General features: G+C 43.7%; 1 protein-coding gene across 1 annotated transcript in view; it reads left to right on the top strand.

Annotated features, from left to right (window-relative positions):
* ADAMTS17 (ADAM metallopeptidase with thrombospondin type 1 motif 17) overlaps nt 1-20,220 on the top strand; it is a 151,343-nt gene that overhangs the window by 88,022 nt on the left and 43,101 nt on the right. The window contains exons 11-16 of the mRNA XM_066196414.1: nt 587-688; nt 1,767-1,912; nt 4,192-4,358; nt 5,205-5,332; nt 14,068-14,188; nt 16,396-16,470. Of these exons, the coding sequence (XP_066052511.1) occupies nt 587-688; nt 1,767-1,912; nt 4,192-4,358; nt 5,205-5,332; nt 14,068-14,188; nt 16,396-16,470 (739 nt within the window). The remainder of the gene's footprint in view (nt 1-586; nt 689-1,766; nt 1,913-4,191; nt 4,359-5,204; nt 5,333-14,067; nt 14,189-16,395; nt 16,471-20,220) is intronic.

Raw genomic sequence — 20,220 nt, 5'->3', positions numbered from 1 at the left:
TCAGCACTGAGATCCCCACAGCACACACTGGCTGAGCAGAGCAGCAGCACTGGGGAATGATCCCCAGGATATTCCCAGTCTTTGACCCTGCCTGTCACCGAGCTCCTCCTTTGCTGCACAGCACACCATGACATCCTTTCCACTTTCTCATCCCACCTTCTCCTCGGGGGCATTGCTGGCTGATTATTGCTACCACCAGCTGCAGTTACTTGAGTATCTTTTTTTAAAAATAGGAGTAATTAAGCATCTTGGGCATTTGGCATGGTTCCAAAGCACCCAAGGTGGCCTCCCATATAGAATTCCTTTTTAATGGACTGGATTTATTCTTGTGAAAAGAAACCTGGTTAAATAGCACCTTTTTTGTTTGGGGTAGGTTTTGTTCCTGTCAGTGGCATCCATCAATCTCTTTCATGTTTCCAGCCTCACCACTTAATGCCAATCAACCCTTAAAAAATAATTGCTCCCAAACCAACTGGATGCCTCTGGATTCACTTGAGAAAGACTGCCTGAGCTTTGAAGTGTATCCCGTAATGATGGCTGGCATCTCCAAAAGTACTAACTGCACCTCCTTGCTTTGTGATTGCAGCATTTGATGTGTGCTGGGCTCTGGTGCCTGGTGGAAGGAGACACATCCTGTAAAACAAAGTTGGACCCCCCTCTGGATGGCACCGAATGTGGCGCAGACAAGGTATTCAGAATGCTCAGCAGCAGTCACTTTTTGTATCCCAGCATTGGGAATAATGTTTCCAAGATGTTCAGTATTTACCATAAACCCATAACTGGTCGTGTTCTGGGTTGTATTTGAGGTAGAAAGTCTGCAGAGCATTTAGCCTGACATTTGGGGAGTGGGGGAAGATGGAGAAAGAAGAAGAGGCTACTTTAAAAATTTATAGTTTCTACAAGTAGCTCAGAATAATTGAGCTCAAATTCAGTGATGTTCTGTTCTTTTTGAGGTATAATTTGCTGTTTTTATTTATATACGTATTTTTTGCAACTTGACTGGATTGGTAACTCTCAGCCCCATACTTACTGGTTTTGGATTCTAATTTTTTTTTGTCTATGGTATAATTGGGGGAGGTAAAGAAGGGTAAAATTAAAAAGCTGGTTGCTGAAATCAAGGATTGGAACCTTTTCTTTGCTTGCAAATAAAGATAAACAATGACAAGAAAAACTGGGACTTGGAAACCATGACAAGGGACTGGAAAAAAAGGGTTTTTAGGCCCATGTTTTTTTAACTGGAAGAGTCCTGGTGACTCTCTTCAAAAGGTTTTTTAGCAGTGTTCACTGTGTCACATCCTGGACAGGCCAAGTTTGCTGTTTGGTCAGGAGCCAGCACAACCTATTAGAATCAGAGGGGTTTGTGGCTTTAGCCAAGTTAGGTCCAAAATACTTCAATCATTTTGTACATACTGGGAACAGTGCTGATGAAGGCATTGCTTTGGGGTAGAATTTCTTGGACTCCGTTTCTGTGAATTGAGGGGCTTTAAGCCTTAGTGCTTAGATAATTATCTGCTTTATAAAGTAAGGGGCTCTGTTCTGTGATTGTTTTTTTAATGACAGAACTCCCTTCAGGGGCTTGTTGAGAGCGACACTTAAATTTCTGTGTTTCACCACCTCCCTTCCTGCTTCTCCTGCCGTCTCACCAAAGCCTCGAATCCCTAGAAACTTAAATGTGGACTTGTTGCAATCCCTCAGACATCCTTTAAAGTCCACCTGTGCAAGGTCAGGGCTTCCTCCCAGGCTGTGCTAACCTGATTGCCTTGCAGTGGTGCCGAGCTGGGGAGTGTGTCAGTAAAACCCCCATCCCTGAGCACGTGGACGGGGACTGGAGCGTGTGGAGCCAGTGGAGCATGTGCAGCCGGACGTGCGGAACGGGCGTGCGCTTCAGGCAGCGGAAATGTGACAACCCCCCGTAAGTCCTCACACAGCCTGGTTCCTTTTGCCACGCTGGCAGCCTTCTCCCTCCTGGGCAACCCGTGCTGCAAGAGTACAGGCGAGAAATGGGCAGCAGAGCTGAGCAGAAGCCCTGAGAAATTTCTCATTCACAAGCTGCCATGACCAGGTCGGAATCCTGGAGTGACTTGAAGTAGATTCTGTGGAAGTGGCTTGAAGGGTCACCTTTGGAAGTTTCCAAAGATAGATACAGTTGAATTAGATACATTTAGTTTGGCAGAAAAAGTGATGCCGTGTTTCCCCTCCAGCACTACAGTGAATGAAGACGCTCTGATCTGGATCTACAGACCAAAGTGAGCCAATGTGCCTTAGAGATGAGTTTTTCAGGGAGTGCTTGCGCAGGGCTTGGGGAGCAGTGTAGTGGCTGACAATGGTCAGAGTGTCCCAGAGCTGTGTTGGCAAAGCCCCTTGAGATGCTCTGTAGGTCAGGATGTGCGGCGTAAGAACAGAAAGGGTTTCATGCATGCAGAGAGCCCCAGGTACTGTTTAGTTCCTGCACATGACTACAAGCTGATGCTCTCTGCGTGGGCTTGGATTTTTTCTGATTCAGGATGAAATGTAGGTATTGACCTTCATCCTTCAGGTCAGTTGAGGCCCATCTGGAAGTCGCTTCATCATTTTGGAGTCCTGAAGAGGTTACAATGGTGCCATTTAACTGGCCACCCCAATTGTGTTAATTACAACTTCACAGCCTTGGGAGCAGCCCTTCAAGTGGAATATCTCTGACTTTATTCAGATCTTATGTTTTCTTCTACACACAAAGTACCCAAAGCTTCTCTTATTAAATTGGGGCTGAAATTCTGCATAGCAACACAATCACTTCAAAGACATGCCCAGATGATGGATAGGCTCTCAGTTGCTGCTGTTGACCTGTAATAATGTGAAAAGGATATTTTTGTTTATTCCTCTCCTTATCTGAGCTGCAGTTGCACGCCTGTAATAACCAGGTTTGATTTTTACCAGCTCATTTTCCTGAAAAGGGGACTGAGCTGGTTTCTTTGCTGTCAGCTACAGTGCTGACCAAACCTAAATCCATTCATCATCGTTCCTTAAATTACAGGAAATGCTCCTTCCAACACTGCACACTGATTTTAAAATTCTCTTGCTCATATACATTCTTGGCTGGAGATACACACGTGATCTTCTTTTGCTTCAAATTCCTGGCCTCAGCCCACTGCTGCAGCTGGTTTATTCACTGTCCAAAAATACTGGCTTAGGGATTTATCTTTTATTTTGTATATACTTGGTCTTGGGATTTTTTTTTTTACAGAAATCTCTGCTGCTGCCAGCTGACTCTTGAGCCCGTGGGACTATCATTAAACCAGTTGCTTCACTGTTTGATTTGGTTTTTCCTCTCTGTAATTTCTTTGAGCATTTACATGCATGGCCTCCCCATGGTTGTAAGGAGTGTGTCATAAGCCAGTTTGCACGTGCAGGCTTCTGAGTTGTACTGCCTTGTGTTCTTGTCTGGGCTTTGGGCTGTTGTTGTACAATTGGGCTGAGGAGAAAACCACTGGCTTAAACAGGGCATCCCTTCTCCAGTCCCCTCTTGTCATGTAAAAGGATCACAGCAGCATAAATGGGCTTTGTTTTCTTCAGTTCCATTAATGGGTGGATTCTCTTGCCATAAATAGTGAAAGGTGGCTGTGGAGTTGCCTACCAGAAGATATCACAGTCAGTGTTTCAGACATGGTCCTGGATGGGCTTGGATTGCATTGTTTGTTAGAAATCCCAAGCAGTGCTTGAGCTCACAATTACAAGGCTTGGGACCTGGAATTCCAAATTCCATGCTTACTTTTTTTTTTTTTTTTTTTTTTTTTTTTTTTTTTTTTTTTTTGTATTTTATTTTGTAAAGAAAATACAGGCTATTGCTGAAAGTTTGAGTTTTCCTTCTTCTCTGGGGATTCATAAATAAAACCAGATAAGTTTTGCAGGTGCCTAATTCTGATGTTGCATTAGTGGCCTTTCCTGTATGTTTACAAAACGAATGTGTGGAATGGCATGGATTTCATGGATGGGGGTTATCTGCAGCACAGGTTTGTTTCTGGATGCCCTGCTTACAGTGCAGTTATAGCTGCTTCTCTGGTATTTTAACTGCAGGACACGTGCTGAAGAGATGTTTGCTGTGTCTCCATCCATCCTCAGGAGTGTTGGAGGCAGGGGGCAAAGCAAGGCTGGGAGGGGGAAGATGGAACATTCCATGTTTGGTGCTGACCCTGGTTTTGTTCCCCACTGCAGCCCGGGGCCGGGCGGGAAGAACTGCCGGGGGGCCAGCGTGGAGCACACGGTGTGTGAGAACCTGCCCTGCCCCAAAGGGGTGCCCAGCTTCAGGGACCAGCAGTGCCAGGCCCACGACAGGTACACCAACAAGAAGAAAAGCCTCCTGACAGCTGTCATCGTGGATGGTGAGTTTTTTCATCTCCCTCTGTAGTTCCTTGCTGTTCTTTGATTGCAGTTTCTCATCTGCAGGGCTCCCGTTGTTGGTGAGAAGGCTGCAATAGGCCCCCTTTAGCTACAGCTGAAAGACTAATTACAATTAATTGTTCTTGGTGCTGCCCTGCTGTTCCTTTAGCCTTCTTAATAGAACATACAGAACTGTCAGTGCTTTACTCATCTTTTTGAAATGCTGGGAGAGAAGTGCCTTAACTTGATTCCCATTCTGAAGTTGGGAATTTCAGACTGGGAGTCAGAGAGTTGGGAATTTAAATATTAAAAAGTTCCAATTACTTTGGAATGGAATAAAAGGGGTGGATTCCCTGTGACATTTTTTAACTTATGTCACTTTGGGGCTTCTCAGCATGATTGCCTATCTCACCTACATTCCTTTAACACTTCCTCTGCTGGATCTTGCTGTTCATCTGCTATTCAACCAGATGTTGGTGGGATATGAAATGGTCTGGAGAATTTGTTCTAAAAGCACTGGCTGTAGCCTGAACTTTGTGAGACACAAAGACTTGGCCATTCTTATCAGACTGATGAATGTTCCCTGTAACAAACATCTTCCCTTTACAAACAGATACACAAAAGTGTACTGACTAACTGGTTTTCTGTGCTGTTAAAGCCCAGTCTCATCAATGTAACCCTTTAAACAGTGATATTTTAAAGTGGCGAAATGGCATGCCTAAACTGAAAGCCTCATGTTCCTTCAAAGATGGGATACCCAAATCCATTCATGTAGAGAATGCATCACCATTGCCTCAAACACTTGATTGTGCTGTTCCCAAGGGCGGTTGTCGTATTTCTTTTCCCAGATAAGCCATGTGAGCTCTTCTGCTCCCCACTGGGCAAGGATTCTCCTGTGCTGGTGACAGACAGAGTCCTGGATGGAACTCCCTGCGGGCCTTACGAGACAGACCTCTGTGTACATGGCAAGTGCCAGGTGGAGTAACTTTCTCTTGTTCTATTTCCGCTGTTAGGTTCAGTCTGGGGCAGCACCGTGTGGGTGGCTGGGTGGCTGTCCCTGAGGGGAGGGGACAACCCTGTTTTACAAGGCCCACTGCAAGTACTCCATGGCCCTGTGTATTGGTCTGGGAATCTGAATGCCCGAGGTAGGATATTATTCCTGAACAGCTGGGAATGCTCAAAAATCACATTTGCTTGTGTGCATGGCTTGGGTGGGAAGGGACTTCTGTGAGGGGAGCAGATTGGAGGGGAAGTCTGGCCTGCTTAACTGCTCTTTTTTGGCTATTAGAGGAATCACTGATGAAAGCACCGAAGCTGCAAATCAGCTTACAAATTATCACTAGCCTGTTACAAGCATTATCTTGCCAGAATCATGATGCTTTTCAGGTCCACCTGGTTCCTTCTGAGAAATGCTGAGGAAGATTTTCAGGACCAATTGCTCCTTGGCTCCTGCAGCTACATGAGCCAGAGTCTTCAGATTGAACTCCCTTCTCCTTAGAGTGATGGCCTATAACCATTGCAATGATTATTTCTCTCTAACCAAATTACACACAGACCCAAAATGAGGTGTGGAGATCTCTGTAATAAAACTTCATGGTTTGCTGAGGGAGTTTGTAAAGCATTGAATGCTAAGGAGGGCAGCTCGTAGAGCTGGTGCTTCAGCTTCCTATAAAGTTTAATGGAGGTGTGTAGACCCTATGTAAGATGGAGATTTAATGTTTAGACAAGGGGAGGGAGATGAGAAAATGTATATTTAAAGGTCATAAAAGACAGGAAGTTGTTTGGAGTGGGTGCTCCTGGTGATGGGTTCAGGTCATTTGTCACGGACAATTTGACAGGGCAGACCCTTCCTGAGTTCCCTCTCTCCTGATCATGGAGCACGTGTCCAAAGTGTGCTGCACACACCACAGTGGTGGGAAAGGCAGTTCCCTTGGCTACAGCAGCCTTGCCAGGGCTGGATTCTTCCTGGCAGTTCTTCCCTTTAAGTTTCTCCTCATCTAGGTTTGTATCCTGTGGTAGGAGTTGCTCTCCCTGGTATGAACCAGCTCACTGTATCCACCAGAACAGCTTTTTATTATCACCCTTTATTTCCGCTAACTACCCTGGTTTGCCCTGGGGCACAGGGCACACCAGATTTGGCATTGTTTCTGATTTCTGTGAGTGGTTAAGAAATGCCAATTTTTATTGCTTTGAGCCTTCCAGGCAGGGAGATAAATTAGCGCAATACTCACTTGGGTGTGGGAGAGGATTTGGGGGCATAAAGCAGCAATGCAAAGAGAGAAGTGAAAAATCTTTGGATTGAATTTTGCACTGCTGCAGGAGACACTTCCCGCTGTTTCTTGACAAATGATGCTGAAGAGGCATTTTTAATTCACTCTTTCTAATTTATTCCAATGAAGAATATGAATAGCAACAGTCTGGAGAGCCAGTACAAATTTGATTCTTTATAATACAAAGTGCTTTGCAAATAGAGCCAGGTTCATGGTGCATCCCAAGTTACTTAATTTTTCCCTGTTTTTGGCTATATCTGAAAAAAGCTAAAAAAAAAAAAAAAACATTAATAATCTTTTATAGTCAGGCCAGCTGTGCACCTCCAGCTGTGTGCCATTGACCATTACTCTGGGCTGGCCAGTTTTATTGCTCCAAACCTTCAGAACTGCCACAAATGGTAAATCAGGCATCATGGCAAGGAAGGGTTTTTTCATCCAGGGAGGATCAGTAGCCAGCTCCCTCCAAATGAATTCCTTTATGAGCACAGAGCACTGGAGGTACATCACAAAAAGCGAGTTGCACTCTGAGTTGGGGGCAACTGCCTTTAACTGTGCAGAGAGGTGATGACAGCTGCAGAACATTCAGTCCATTTGCATCTGGCTGAGAAAAAACGTGAAATGATCAGTTCAAGCCGAGCAGATTTGAAAGCCCTGTGAACTCATTTATAATACTTCTCTGCCATATATATATATATATGCAGTGCAGTGCTGAGAGTTGCCATATGTGCCTGTGTACCCCATTTGCCACAGATACTTGTCTAACTAGCTGCCTATTAAGCCAATTTAATTGCCATCTTCATTTAATTACCCCTCTCCTTGTTTCTTTGCCCAGCGTAGACAAAGCCTGGCAATAAGCATTGCAGGGGGCCTGGAGAAGAGAATAAGTGCTGAAATCAGAGGGTGGTATTACTGTTATTTATTTTCTTATGTAATCCTTCTAGTTAGAGGCTCTCAAAGGCAGGAATGACACATTGTCAGTGCAACAGACAAATTAGCAGTAACCATGCCTGTGAACGTCTAGCCCAGGAAATGTAATAGATCTTCTCCCTTCATTAGATGCTCCTAAATGCAGCTCGTGAATTGTTCTTGGATGATGAATGAATGTAGATGAACATGGCAGAGAAAAAACTGTTGCAAAGAGAGGAGGGTTTTGAGAAGGAAAGCAGGAACAGATTCTCTGAAGCCTCAAAATGCCCCAAATACATTTGGGCACTAAGGGAATTTTCCTTCTGTTGTACTTTGTGAAGTTACTACTGTTTCACTTTAAAGCTGAACTCCAATCTAAAAGGTGTCAATGGAGCCTTGGGTGCCAGCCTCACTATTCCTGAAACAAAATCATCAAAAGCAGCAGCATCTCTGTATGTATCCCTTACACCTGAAGGCAGCTGGAGTGAGTAAACTTGGTTATTACTTTGATCATGCATAGAAGCACCAGCGAACAAAGTCAGCCCTAAATTTAGCATAGGGGTTCCTAAATCACCTAGACTTTTTCTAGCCTTACTCCTTGCTTTTGAGATGAATCATAAGGTGTTAATTCAATTTCTTCCTTGTTTATTTGGGTTGGTTTTGAGGTTGAACATTTCAAATGCACCATTTTTTACCATCCTCTGAGCAAACTAGATCCCCTGTTCAAAGCATATGTCGGTCTTTGACCTTTTCTCTTCAAAATGCACATGGTCTTCCAGCAAGGAGAATTTATTCTCTCCAGAGATTTTTCAGAGACAGAAAATCTGTAGCAGGCTGAGAGGCAGGAGGAGGAGAAGGAGGAAGAGGGTGAGTGCTCATTTAGGCTTTGCAGCAGTTTGCTTTCCCTGTCATGGGCACTGCAGCCATGGGGAAGGTGGGGTAGGGCACTGCAACCTGCACCTCACACTGGGTTTATCTTCTCCTTTTTCTCTTCAAGGGGCAAGTGGCTTTCAAGGAGGGGATTTTGTTCTTCCCTGGGCCTGTGGGGTGTGTGTTTGATGAGAGAACACTCATGAGAGCAGGGCCCTTTCCAACCCCTTACAGTGCTTTGCTCTGTGCTGCTGAGGTTAATTCAAAACTGCTGGCAGAAGTGGAGCTAAAAAAAGTGTCAGATGTCACAGAGCAGAGGGGTGAGGAGAAGACAAGCTGCTCAGCTGACTGTTATGATGCACATGACCCTGTGCTGGCTTTTCTCAAAGAAGGATTAGTCTGAGCCTCATGACAGCATGAGAACTTTCCAGTGGGGACTACAGATTGTGCTTCAGGATGTAATTTAAGGTCTCTGTGAAAAGAGAGACCTCCTGTATAGCAGAACTGGGCTAGAGATCAAGGGCAGTCTTTGCTGTGATTTAACAATTTAAGAGGTGAAGATGGTTTGGCTCTGTCTGCAGTTTTCTCTTGAGTGTTTTGTCACATCACACCTCCTTTCAACTGGCTGGTGAATCCACGGTATGTTTAATGATAATAAGCCACATATTAGACTATCCTGGCACAACAGAATTGTTACAGAACTACTTTCTTCTGAAAGTGATTGTCACACTCTATGGAAGGGGAGCACAAACTGGAAAGTGCACAGATTTTCAAAAATAGCTTCGGCAAACGGGACAGGCAGTGTCAGGAGAGTGCCACGGGTGGCAGAGGAAAAATAGAAGTTGTCTACTGGACCAGCTACTGAGAAACAGTTTTTTACATACTTAGTACCCACTTTTTGCATTTGATTGATGCCTGCAGTTCTGGCTTTGTCTTCTCACTTGAGTATTTTCCATGTATTATTCATATTCCTGCATTACAAACTGTGGTACAAGATGTTCCAGACTGGGTAGCTTGTCTCCATACAACAACTTGGCTTAGCACTGAACTTTGATAAATTATTTAGTGCATGTGCACAAAATCCAGAAGGATTGTCTGAACTACAGAAACCTGTTGTATAATTGCCTTTTTTGTTTTTTTCCATGTCTGGATCTGTAGCAATGTAATCTGAGGTTAAAAGGAGTATCAGGGATCTTGGTGAGTAAGGCATAGTGACAAAACCAAGTCCTTGTCAATATCCTACTAGGTTGTGGTGTACTTTGCAGTGGGGTATGAAAAAAATTTCTCTGCTATTCCCCCCAGTTTTTCTTCCATGTTATTCCATGGGAAGCATATAATAGAACAGAAGCAAAGGAGTTCCTGGGATGGGAAAGAGCTTTGTATTATTTGCACATTCTCTCATGAACACAGAGGTTTTGACACATAACCTTCAATATCTATATGTGAAAAATCAAGAATTATTATGTCTTAACACCTCCATGAGCTGCTGAGGGCTCTAAGTAAAAAGTCAGTGGTAGGTGTCATTGCAGATCTAATGCAGATCAGATAATTCTGTTTTAAAACAGGAGGTGTCTAACTCCTGATCCAGCAGAGCTGCTCTGATTCAGAAAATATCTGAAGGCTTGGGAAACAACAGGACTGCACGGACTCCAATCCTTAGCACAAAATTCGTTGTGGAACAGAAACTGGAGGAACTCAGAGATGAAGTGGTTGATCAGGGACCCAGACCCACCTCGCCCACCCCTGACAGCCACCCACAACCCTCCACAGGGGCAGACGTGTTTAGAACAACAAAATAAGAATTCTTGTCCCCTCAGATCTGAATGTCACTTGCTCACATCTGTACATTCCTGTTTCATGTGGTCCATCCCTGGAGGTATCAATGGGCATTGGATATTATGGACGAAAGGAATTGGCAGTATAGATTAATCTGTCATAACCAGCCTGCTCTGTACATGATTAATTTGTAAAGTGGCACACGTTGCGTCAATATTTATATTTGATCCATTGAGACAGCCAGTTAGTTCAGCATATGGGAAGCATTACAGTTTTGTGAGCCTACAATGTCATTTCTTGCACAGAGTGGGTGTATATAACAAAAATACTTGTGTTTATGTAGCAAAACATACCCTCACAAGCTGTATCAATTGAGCTCTTTCACAGCCATTGAAAATACAAATAAAAATATCATTAAAAAATATCCAAGCAATACAGAGAATCGTTCACACAGAAGAATCCAAGTGATATGTATTCAAAAGAGAAGAGTTTTCCTATGCTGGAGCCAGCTATGACTGAAGCTGGAAATACCACCCAACAAGCAGACTTTCAGATGTTTAATTATAAAAATGAGAAGAAGGGGGAGGGAGCGAAGGAAGGGTGGATGGAGATATCGGCTTAAAGAGAATTAATTTCGGGCTTTTGGCTTAGCAAATGTGCAGTTACCTGCCAATTTAAAGGTCAGCGGCTAGTTCCAAAATGTGGTGTCAGAGCAGGAGACTGCCTGGGTGGAAGAGCCTTGAGAAACCTGTGGACACATTTCTGACTGTCCATGCTGAGGACTTGAAGCCCTAAAAGACTTATTGCCATGTTTCTTGCCAGCATTCCCACGTTTTAAAGCTGCTTCCTTTCTCAGCAGTCCATTCAAGACTGATGGAACTGAAAGTATCCAGCAATTGCTGGATGGGCTGGTCCATGGACTCAGTCTGCTCATCTGCAGGATAAGTCTGGGGTCAGAAAACACACAGCATGTTATTGTTATTTACAAGCTCTTTCTTTCCTCAGAATGTGAAGCTTCCCCTTTCTGCTCCTTAATTTAATAAATCCCCTTACCTTGATTGGTTGGACTGGACAGGAAGCAACACAAAGCAAGTGTGTTGTTCAAACAACTCCCTTGAACTATTTAGGTTTTAAGAGATTCTTTCTGCACTGTGAAAACTTGACTTTTGAGCAGTGAAACTTGGGATTTTCCCTTTGCATATGGTGAATTAAGCCTTCTCAGTTTGGAAAGCTCTCTGCAGGCTGAGGACAGCACTGTAGATAAAGGATGGGCAGTAGAATAAATACACAGAGGATATTGTCAGTGGGAAGCTGCTGATGTACACACTTGATGGTTTTTCCAGCCAGTGCTGGAATCTCAGGGGCTCTCACACCTAGGAGAAATCTCTCAATTAACAACCCAAGGACTGCTGGCAGGTGCTTTGCACCCGCAAAGGTGACAGCCACTGTGTTCTGCCCTTCCAGTCCCGTCTCTTCCTCTTTGATTCACTTGTTTTAAGAGTGGCCATGGTGGTGGTTTTAAGAGTGTTTTCCACATGGGGAGTTCTCAGAGGATCAGAGTGACTGCAATGGTGGTCACTGCAACGTGTTTCTAAATGACTTTGCAGCTTTTGGAATCCACTGTCAAATCTTACCCAAAGCTGTTTCATTATGTACTGTTATTAAATGCGCTGTTATTAAATACACTCTCACTTTGGAAATGATTGGAAGGCTTGGGGAGAGGGAAACGGGCTCTAATGTTTATGTAGACAACACTAGAGTGCTTCCAAGGTATTTTCCCCCCATAAAGTAGCAAGAATGCACCAATTTTCATCTTGAAGCCAAGAAAAAAGTGTTTTATTCTCTTAGAGATATTCCTTTGTAAGAAGCCATTTCCTGGCCCAAATGTGATGGAGGTTTTAAGTCTCAAGGCCTGGATTGAGGAAAAAGTCTGATCTGTGCATGGGAGCAATGGTGCCATTGAAGGGTAGGGTGAAAGGGCCATTCCCAGTTCTTTCACTCACAGGGAATAGGGTGAAGATGAAAGGCTAAAAACAGCAAAGATAGTGGGAGTTACATTTGTGGATTCAGTGGGTTCTTTCCATGCCCTTCAGAGAGGGCCTCTCTGAAGGACAAAGGGTGTCAGTGACCAAGCGAAGGTGTGAGGAAATGGCTTGTCTTGAAGCCCAGTCTCAGATGAGGAGGGACTCAGCCTCCCCAAGCTTTGCTGGCTTACACTGGTTTCCATTATCTGGGAAACTCCAGCATAAATGCAAAGCATGTGATTGCCAACTCTCCATTCTTTCCCTGCCTCCATTAGAGTCCTACAGACTCCTCATGTAGCTCTGGGAATAAGTGTGGTTCAACACTCATTATGTTCCCTTTATTCATCTGTGTGCTCACATAGTGCTAATAACAATGCAGCACAATAAAAGATAGCACCAGAGCCTTAAATTAAACACAGCCTTTCCAGTATCTCAGCAGGGTGGCAGGCAGGCATTTATTTCCAGCTGCCTTTCAGCAACCCCATTAATAAATCATCCTGATTTTCCTGGAAGGAGAACTGCTGGGACATCCTTCTGTTCTGGGGGCAGAATCACGTTCGGTATCCCAAAATTATTTGTTGGACATGGGCGTGAAGTTTAGGCTTGAGAATTGCAACTGCCAGAAACTCCACTATCTTCTTCCTACCTCTTTTAAGTCCCATTTATACATTTATACAGGTTTCTTTCCTGCTGTTCCTGTGCACCAGTGCAGGTGCTGTGCCAGTTAATGAGCACCATTCCCCTGGTATGTGTTTAGGATGATCATCCTCTCTCAACATGGCTGTCCCTAACGATTTACGCAGACAAGCTCTGCATCAGCACACGGTGGAACACTGGCAGTCTTTGATCCCTGAAATGCATCTGGACTCAGGCAGTGGCCAGGGTCTTCTGAAACAAGGGGAATGTTGGAGTTCTGATCCAAATTGCATTGCTTACACACAGACAGGCTCAGATAAACAGCCTGAGTTCTCTTAATATTTCCCTGCTTACTCTGTTTTTCAAAATGTTTGTTGTTTTGATCATTCTCTAAGATATCTCTCCAACTTTCCTCTGGCTTCATCATAGGAAGGCAAAAAAAAGGAGAGACCCAATAGCCTTATTCGAATAATTCTTCCTAGTGACAGTCCTGCTACTTCATTTGCCAAGAAACTGTTTATCTATGCTGAATAAATCTTAAACTCATTTTTAATAATACAATCTCTGCTAATAACTTGCATCATGACAACGCCTATTTCAGTAGAAATTTGTTTTAAGAGCAAATTGCTGATCATTTTGAGGGTCTCACATGGACAGAATACAATTTCTATAGATTAATGACAGTATTGTCAGCCTCAAGATCTACAGATGTAGAATGTTCACCACCATAACCTGTGAATAAAGAAGATTATGGTGATAATCTCAATAGCTACAGGGATAATATTGTGACTCTTCCCTTGTGTGGAAGCAGAACTGTAGGTTTATATTGGAAAAAAAATTAGGTCTGTATAGAAAATGATAAAAACACCATTTATAATGAAGCTTTAGGTGAAACTGTTAGATTTTATAATTTATTTTTCAATTGAATGTTGATTCTTAATACAGTGCAAGCATGTGGAAAATTTCATAATTTTCTGCATAGGCAGTCTTGTGGTAGAAATTGGCCAGATATGGAACTGACCTGCTTCATTTGAACTACTCTTTCATTTCAGGTATCTTGAGCCATCTGATTAATGAGGTCTTTTTTCAGGTATTTCAAAAATTTAATTAAGAGTTCAATGTTTTCTCCCCATTCAGGTTTTCAGTCACATGTCACTCTTGACCTCACTGCTTAGAGATGCTCTAACCTTGCAAACAAAGTAATGGGGGTCTCTGGTTGTTGTCATTAGAAAATTGGCTGTGATGGGATCATTGGCTCAGCTGCCAAAGAGGATCGCTGTGGGATCTGCAGTGGTGATGGGAAAACCTGCAAAGTGGTGAAAGGAGACTTCAACCACACCAAGGGCATGGGTGAGTAACACTCACTGGGGTTCTCTGGCCTGCTGGAGGAGAGTTGGGGTAGCAGTAACAGCTCTTCTTCTTGGATAGGACTGGAGTCACCTAGCAAAAACAGCTCTAGGAAGCACCTAAGAAACACAAACCCCAACTCACTTCAAGTGTGATACCCCATCTGTTCTTACTCTGTCACCCAGATACCAGCCACTGCTTCTGCCGGAAATTCAGAGTGAAGTTGTGTTTCTCATTTTGACTGCTACTGGGGCTGATGATTTTAAATAGGAGACAAAATCACATAATCTTTCCCAGCGAGAGGGAAGTTGGATTTCAGCACCATCTTTGAGGTCTCAGAATGATGCATGTTGCATGTTGTATATGATTCATGTTATAATCAGAATATCTCAGCTAAAGAAAAGAGCTGCACTCCCCTCTGAATATTTTTACTGATTCCCTGCCAGCAAAAATATCCAGTATAGGATATAAGAGCTTGGAATTAAGACTTTTCCTTTTCTTCTTAAACATTCATGTATGTACAGCTTGGTGCTTGAATTAGTCTTTGTTCCAGGGTTTCTGTACTGCACTTCTGAGAACCCTGTTATCACACATCCTAATTAGCCAGAGGGAGAGAAAGACATGTTCAGAACTTGGAAGCTGCTCCAGGGGGGAACAATTGTCCAGAAAAAAAATTATTTCCCATTCAGTGAAGACAGAAGTGGCATTTCTGTATGGAGAAATACATTCAACGTGTGCTGCTCCAGGACTGAGTTCCACAAAGCACATGAAAATCCCCTTTAAGCACACACTTCAGTTTAGTGGCTGAGGCAGCACCAGTGCTTAGCAGCTCCCTTAGTCCAGGTCTCAGCTCTGGAGTCTGAGGCTTTGATTTTGTTCAGTGACCTCTTCCTCTGCACCCTCCTCCTCCTGACCTGTGGGGCCAGCTGGAATCTGTCACCTCCTGTGCAGGGAGGATTTCCCACCTGCACCACATCTCTCTGGAGCACATTTGTGTGCTTGGCCAACCTGTTGAATGGTTTCCTGCATTTGTGCCTTTGACTCTTTTGTCCCAATTATTTTTCCACCCACTTACATCAAGTCTTTTGCATTTGATCCAAGTGGCAGGAAAAGTTCCTCATTTCTCCTGAAAAGAACCCCCAGCTATTCTCCATTTCTGTAGCATGTTATTCAGCTTTCATGGACTCCTTACATGCTGCTGAAGAGTAGCTATCTTTTATCTTTCCCAGTGAGTCTACAAAACATCTTGTGCAGATAAATACAAAATTTCTGGGTCACTGCCAGGAGTTTGCACCCGTTTCCAGCTACACAGACTGCTTGAGGTGGTGACTTTACAAGGCTGTAGGAGAGAGCAGCTTCAGCCTTAACTGGCTGCCAGGACTCTGCAGGAGGTTTTCACCCCCAGTACCCTGGAACCTAATCAGAAAGAATTCCTGATGATTCGTGGGCAGTGTTCAAGCATTCAGATTCTCTGCTGATCATCTCAGATGCACAAACCTGTCCAAGTGTTGCTTTGTCAATGCAGTGTTTCCACCTTTAGCCATCTCACATAATCTAGAAGATAATTGTTTTTACCAGTATAACCTCATAACCATTTATTAGATGTGTTGTTTTATTTTTAATTTAATTTGGGAAGTTGATTACATTTTATGTGTGCTCCTATCTGTTTCTGCTCACACACTGCTGTCTTGCAGAATCAGATCCTCAGGTGAACCCACTGAATTTCATGCAGTAAGCAAAGCTCCAGGTCTGGGCTATCACAAGTGAACGTGGTGTTACTCAAGGAAAAAAAAGGCTTTCTTTTTTTAATTCACAGTTAAGCAAAAATGTGCAAAAATTTCATGGAAGCTGGGACAAAGAACGAGCCACAGTATTCTGGTGATAACAAGCTCAAGGTTTGGGTGTGTAAATGCTTGCACAGTTCAGTGGCAAATCCCCAGGACCTGGCTGCGTTCCAAGTCAAGGCCAAGACCCCGAGTCCGGTGTGCTGATTTCTTATTTCAAAAGAGAATAGACTTCAAACATCAAGACATTGATTGTTTTGGAGTGGTATCTGTTTGGGGAATTGCAGCTGCAGCCTTGGGCCTTGGCTCTGCCCGTGGGACTCCTCTGGTTGCAGGAGTGGTCCCTCTGTGTCCTGTGATTGCAAATGATGTTGTGGAGCCCTGTGAACTGAACTAAACCGCTGCCTACTCCTTTCTGTTTCTTAGTAACCAATAGTCATTGTAAGAAGGTTTCCACATGTGTGATGGCAAAGGCAAAGGCTGTTCCCAAGTGTTTCTCGTGTAAGATACTTGAATGCTGTTTGCAGTGTCAGTGGGTGTCGGTGAAATCCTTTGGTGTTGGTTCTTTATCTTCCTTTTGTCGGATTAGATGGGGAAATTTGGTATCAAAAGCCGTGGATAAACTTCAAGTCCTTTTACTGTTTCACTTGCCTTGTCAGAGATACAAAGTACAGATCCTTTCCTTTTAGGGAACCTGTGTGAAAGGAAGCCAAATTTTCATGCACCAAGCGAAAAGAACCAGGTCTTTTTCCTTTTTTTCCCCACCTTTAGTGTCAGAGGTTCTGCCACACTGGTGGGAAAGGTGGTGGAACATTCAAAGGGCCTTGTAGGAGGCCCAGCAGTTCAGCTCTTACCACCTGTGATCCAGGGTGATCCAACTGGAAATGGACTCCATTTTTCTGCTGGAGAGGAGGTCACAAGCCTTTGTTTATGATGCTAAACATCACATACACTTGTGTGCAGCTGGCTGTCTTCAGCAGGCCAGCTGGATGCACTGTTTAGACTGAGGTTTCCTTTTGGCTGGCAGCATGCCCTGTACCTATTTCTACAAAATGATTTTTCAAAACCAAACACAGAGTTGTTCTGAAATCCACCTCTGTCATCCTCCCACTGTACAGGGGACCTAGAAATGAAGGACAACTCTTTGACTCCTGTCTGTTGGGGAGCTGATTTATCACTGACAACTTCTTCAAGGCTGTGCCTGTAACGCTCAGAGACTTGGGTCTGTCTCTTGATTTTTCTTGGGTTTTATTGCATATGCTGTTTGTCCAGCACTTATTAAAAGAATTTTGAACAGTAGTGCTGTTGTGCTGGCTGGGAGCATCTTTAGCCAACACAAAAATACCTTTTTTTAATCAACAGGTTGCACATGTAAATTATGAGAAAATAGAACTCTACCTAACCTTTAACTCAGAGATCCCTTATAAAGGTCTCATCAGAACATGCAAGTTAGAAATCCCAGTAACCAACTTTGCAGCAATGGTCAAAGGCTTTGAAATTTATCCATGGCTCTTCAGAGAAATGATTTTCTTACAAATGAGCTATCCCATGGCTGGAAGTGGACAGGTGCCAATGCAGGATTTATTCTCAAGCTAAAAGCAAAGGAGAATCATCACAGCTATTCAGAAAATAGACACTTAATTTGCATTCCACTGCAACAAGTAGCACTCAGCAAAAGCTGCAAGGTGGGAAGGAGATGAAGTCTGAGGTGCTCAGCTGATGCTTATCCCTGAAGTACCATGGAAGCTATGCTTGGCTGGCAGGTAGGCAGGACAGCCTGATCTCCTTGGCTTCTACCCTGAGGTGTTTGCTCAAAGCACTTTTGGGAGGTTTGATAATGGGCTGGGCACTGCTGACTTCCTCACACCAGATTTTGGTGTGTACAGGGCTGAGGTAGGAAGGTGCAGTGCCTAGGGATTGGGACTTTCAGCCATGGGATATTTTTTCCTTCACCTTTGAGTCTGTGTTTCACTGCAGTGTGAACCAGAAGAGTTTTGCAGTAGATCAATGGCTTTCTGAAGTTCACACTAAACTTTCTGTTCTTTCTGGGAGTAATAACAATGGCTAACAATGGATTTTTCTGTGTGGGCTGCTTTCCTCTTGCAAATCTCTCCAGCATTTAAATGAAGATACAGTAGCCACTGTTCACATATTAATCTCCTTGATGACAAAGCCACCTCTTTGTTCTGGTGTCTGTCCTAATACGAGTTATACCATAAAATTTGTATCTAGGATTTGCTTCAATCACAGTCTCACATTCCTGAGACACTGATGTAATGCAGATTATCCAGAAAGATTGGTGTGTGCCAAAGTAACTGTTCCCAAGGTGGACTATACAGCATACAGCACTATAAATTATCAAATAATGAAGTTCTCCTGTTGTATTTTCAAAGCTTCATCTTAACAGGCTGATTTATGGGTGAAATTACTAAGAATACTGCCTGATAGTTGCCAAATCTCATCAGTCTTTAACCAGCTCCTCATTTAAAGCAGAACTTTAAGCCCAACCTTGCAAACCTCGGCCTTGCAGACGATTATCCTAAGACCTAACAGAGCTTTGAGAGTCCTTGACTTGGGGCCAACTCTGAGACATTTTTGGTCGTTCTAGCTGACACTTGATAATCTTTCTGGCAATCTGCAGTTACAGTTTGCTTAATAAAATGTGCCTGGAAAACACTGGAGGTGTTTCCTGGTGCAGTTATCTCAAAGATCAGGAATCTGTGACCAGAAGCCTCCCACCAACTCTGAGGACCAGAGTGGAGTGGTGGAGACAGTCCAAGTTTGTACCTGTGGCAAATCTGCATGGGTGATATCCAGTCTGTTTGCAGCAGAATTCGACCACCAACTCACCCAACATTGCTGGAGATAACAAATGAGAGTGTCCAGATGCTCCTGGTGGGACATGCCCAAGGGTTCGGCTTCACCTCTGAGAGGACAGGTCAGATCCAAACCCCTGCAAAGCATTTGGCAGTTCTCTAACAGGAGACTGAAGGTCAGCAGTCAGGTTTGTGGCACAGGGAGTTAACACAATGTGTTTCTTCATATTCAGGAGCTGTGAGTGCAACCCCCTAAAGCCATCAATCAGGATTAGAAATTACACAAGGAGAAAAAATCTGGTGTGAGACCAAACCAAACAGTCTCCAGAACTAATACTCTATTAATAGCTCATACTTCACTATTTACTATTGTAAAAAGTAACATAAAAATCACTTTTCCACGTGATATTGCTCTCATGGCACAGTGATGAAATGAGTGTATTTATGGCTTGAGCTGAGCCTCCAGCACAGCTCCAGAGTTTGCTCACCCTAAAGCAGTGTGACACACTCCTGGCTGCTGCTGGGTCAGGGGACAGATCCAGAGTTCACTGAACTTAGTAACTGCTGTCCACTAAATTCAGAGTAACTTTGTCTCCAACCCCTGTGTGATTTAGCTCTAGACATTTGTATCTGCTTAAAAAAATAAATAAGTAGTCCCCTAGTAGGTACATTAAATTACCTGAAACTTGGGCATGTTCCAGACTGGCTTCCTAACAGGGGTGTTCAGGAGGGTCTCAGGAGCTGTTTCCTTGTGACAGACTGTCACTGGTCACACTTTTGCTGTGTGTTCTTGTCTTGAGTAGTTGTTGGTTGGATTTATATGCAGCTGCATGGGGTGCGGTGGGGATATCTGAAACACTCTGTATTGACTGATTTGATATCTCAGTTGATGAAAAACCAACTCCTGGCAATGTCTTAAGATAAAGCCCAGCATCTGTTTGCTCTGATTTCATAACAGATTTCAGTATTGCCTTTAAAAAATTGACCCTGGAAGTAATGATTTTTCCTGGTGAAACCCAGGCTGGAACAGCAGCTGGGAGAGCCTCTGCTCTGGCTTCGGTGCACAGACAAGGTTTGAGCTCTGCTGCCCGTCTCTCTGGTTTTCCTGCTAGGGAGGAGTGACCATTTCTGAGATATCCTGAGTAAGGGAGAAATAAGTGAGGAGGAACAAGTGCAAAGAGAACTGAGCTGAAGGGTCAGATGAAAGTGTCATTCAGATACAACAAATCAGGGAAGGAGGGAGCCTGTCTGGCCCAAGTCAGACACTCACCCTCTGCACCTGATGAAACCCAAGAGCTCAAGCCTTACTCATGAAATGAATATTCAGGAAATGAATCCACCATCTGAGACCCCAAATCTGTCTCAATCCATGTCACCGTTGCAGGAGAATCACTTAGTCCTGAGGTGCAAGAGGCTGTCACCATACTCCTTTGAG

This window comes from Chamaea fasciata, unplaced genomic scaffold, assembly GCF_029207755.1.
Source record: "Chamaea fasciata isolate MVZ Bird 193981 ecotype frontalis unplaced genomic scaffold, bChaFas1.0.hap1 SCAF_14, whole genome shotgun sequence".
NCBI classification, from domain to species: Eukaryota; Metazoa; Chordata; class Aves; order Passeriformes; family Sylviidae; genus Chamaea; species Chamaea fasciata.
This window is presented reverse-complemented; position numbering and strand designations above follow the sequence as displayed.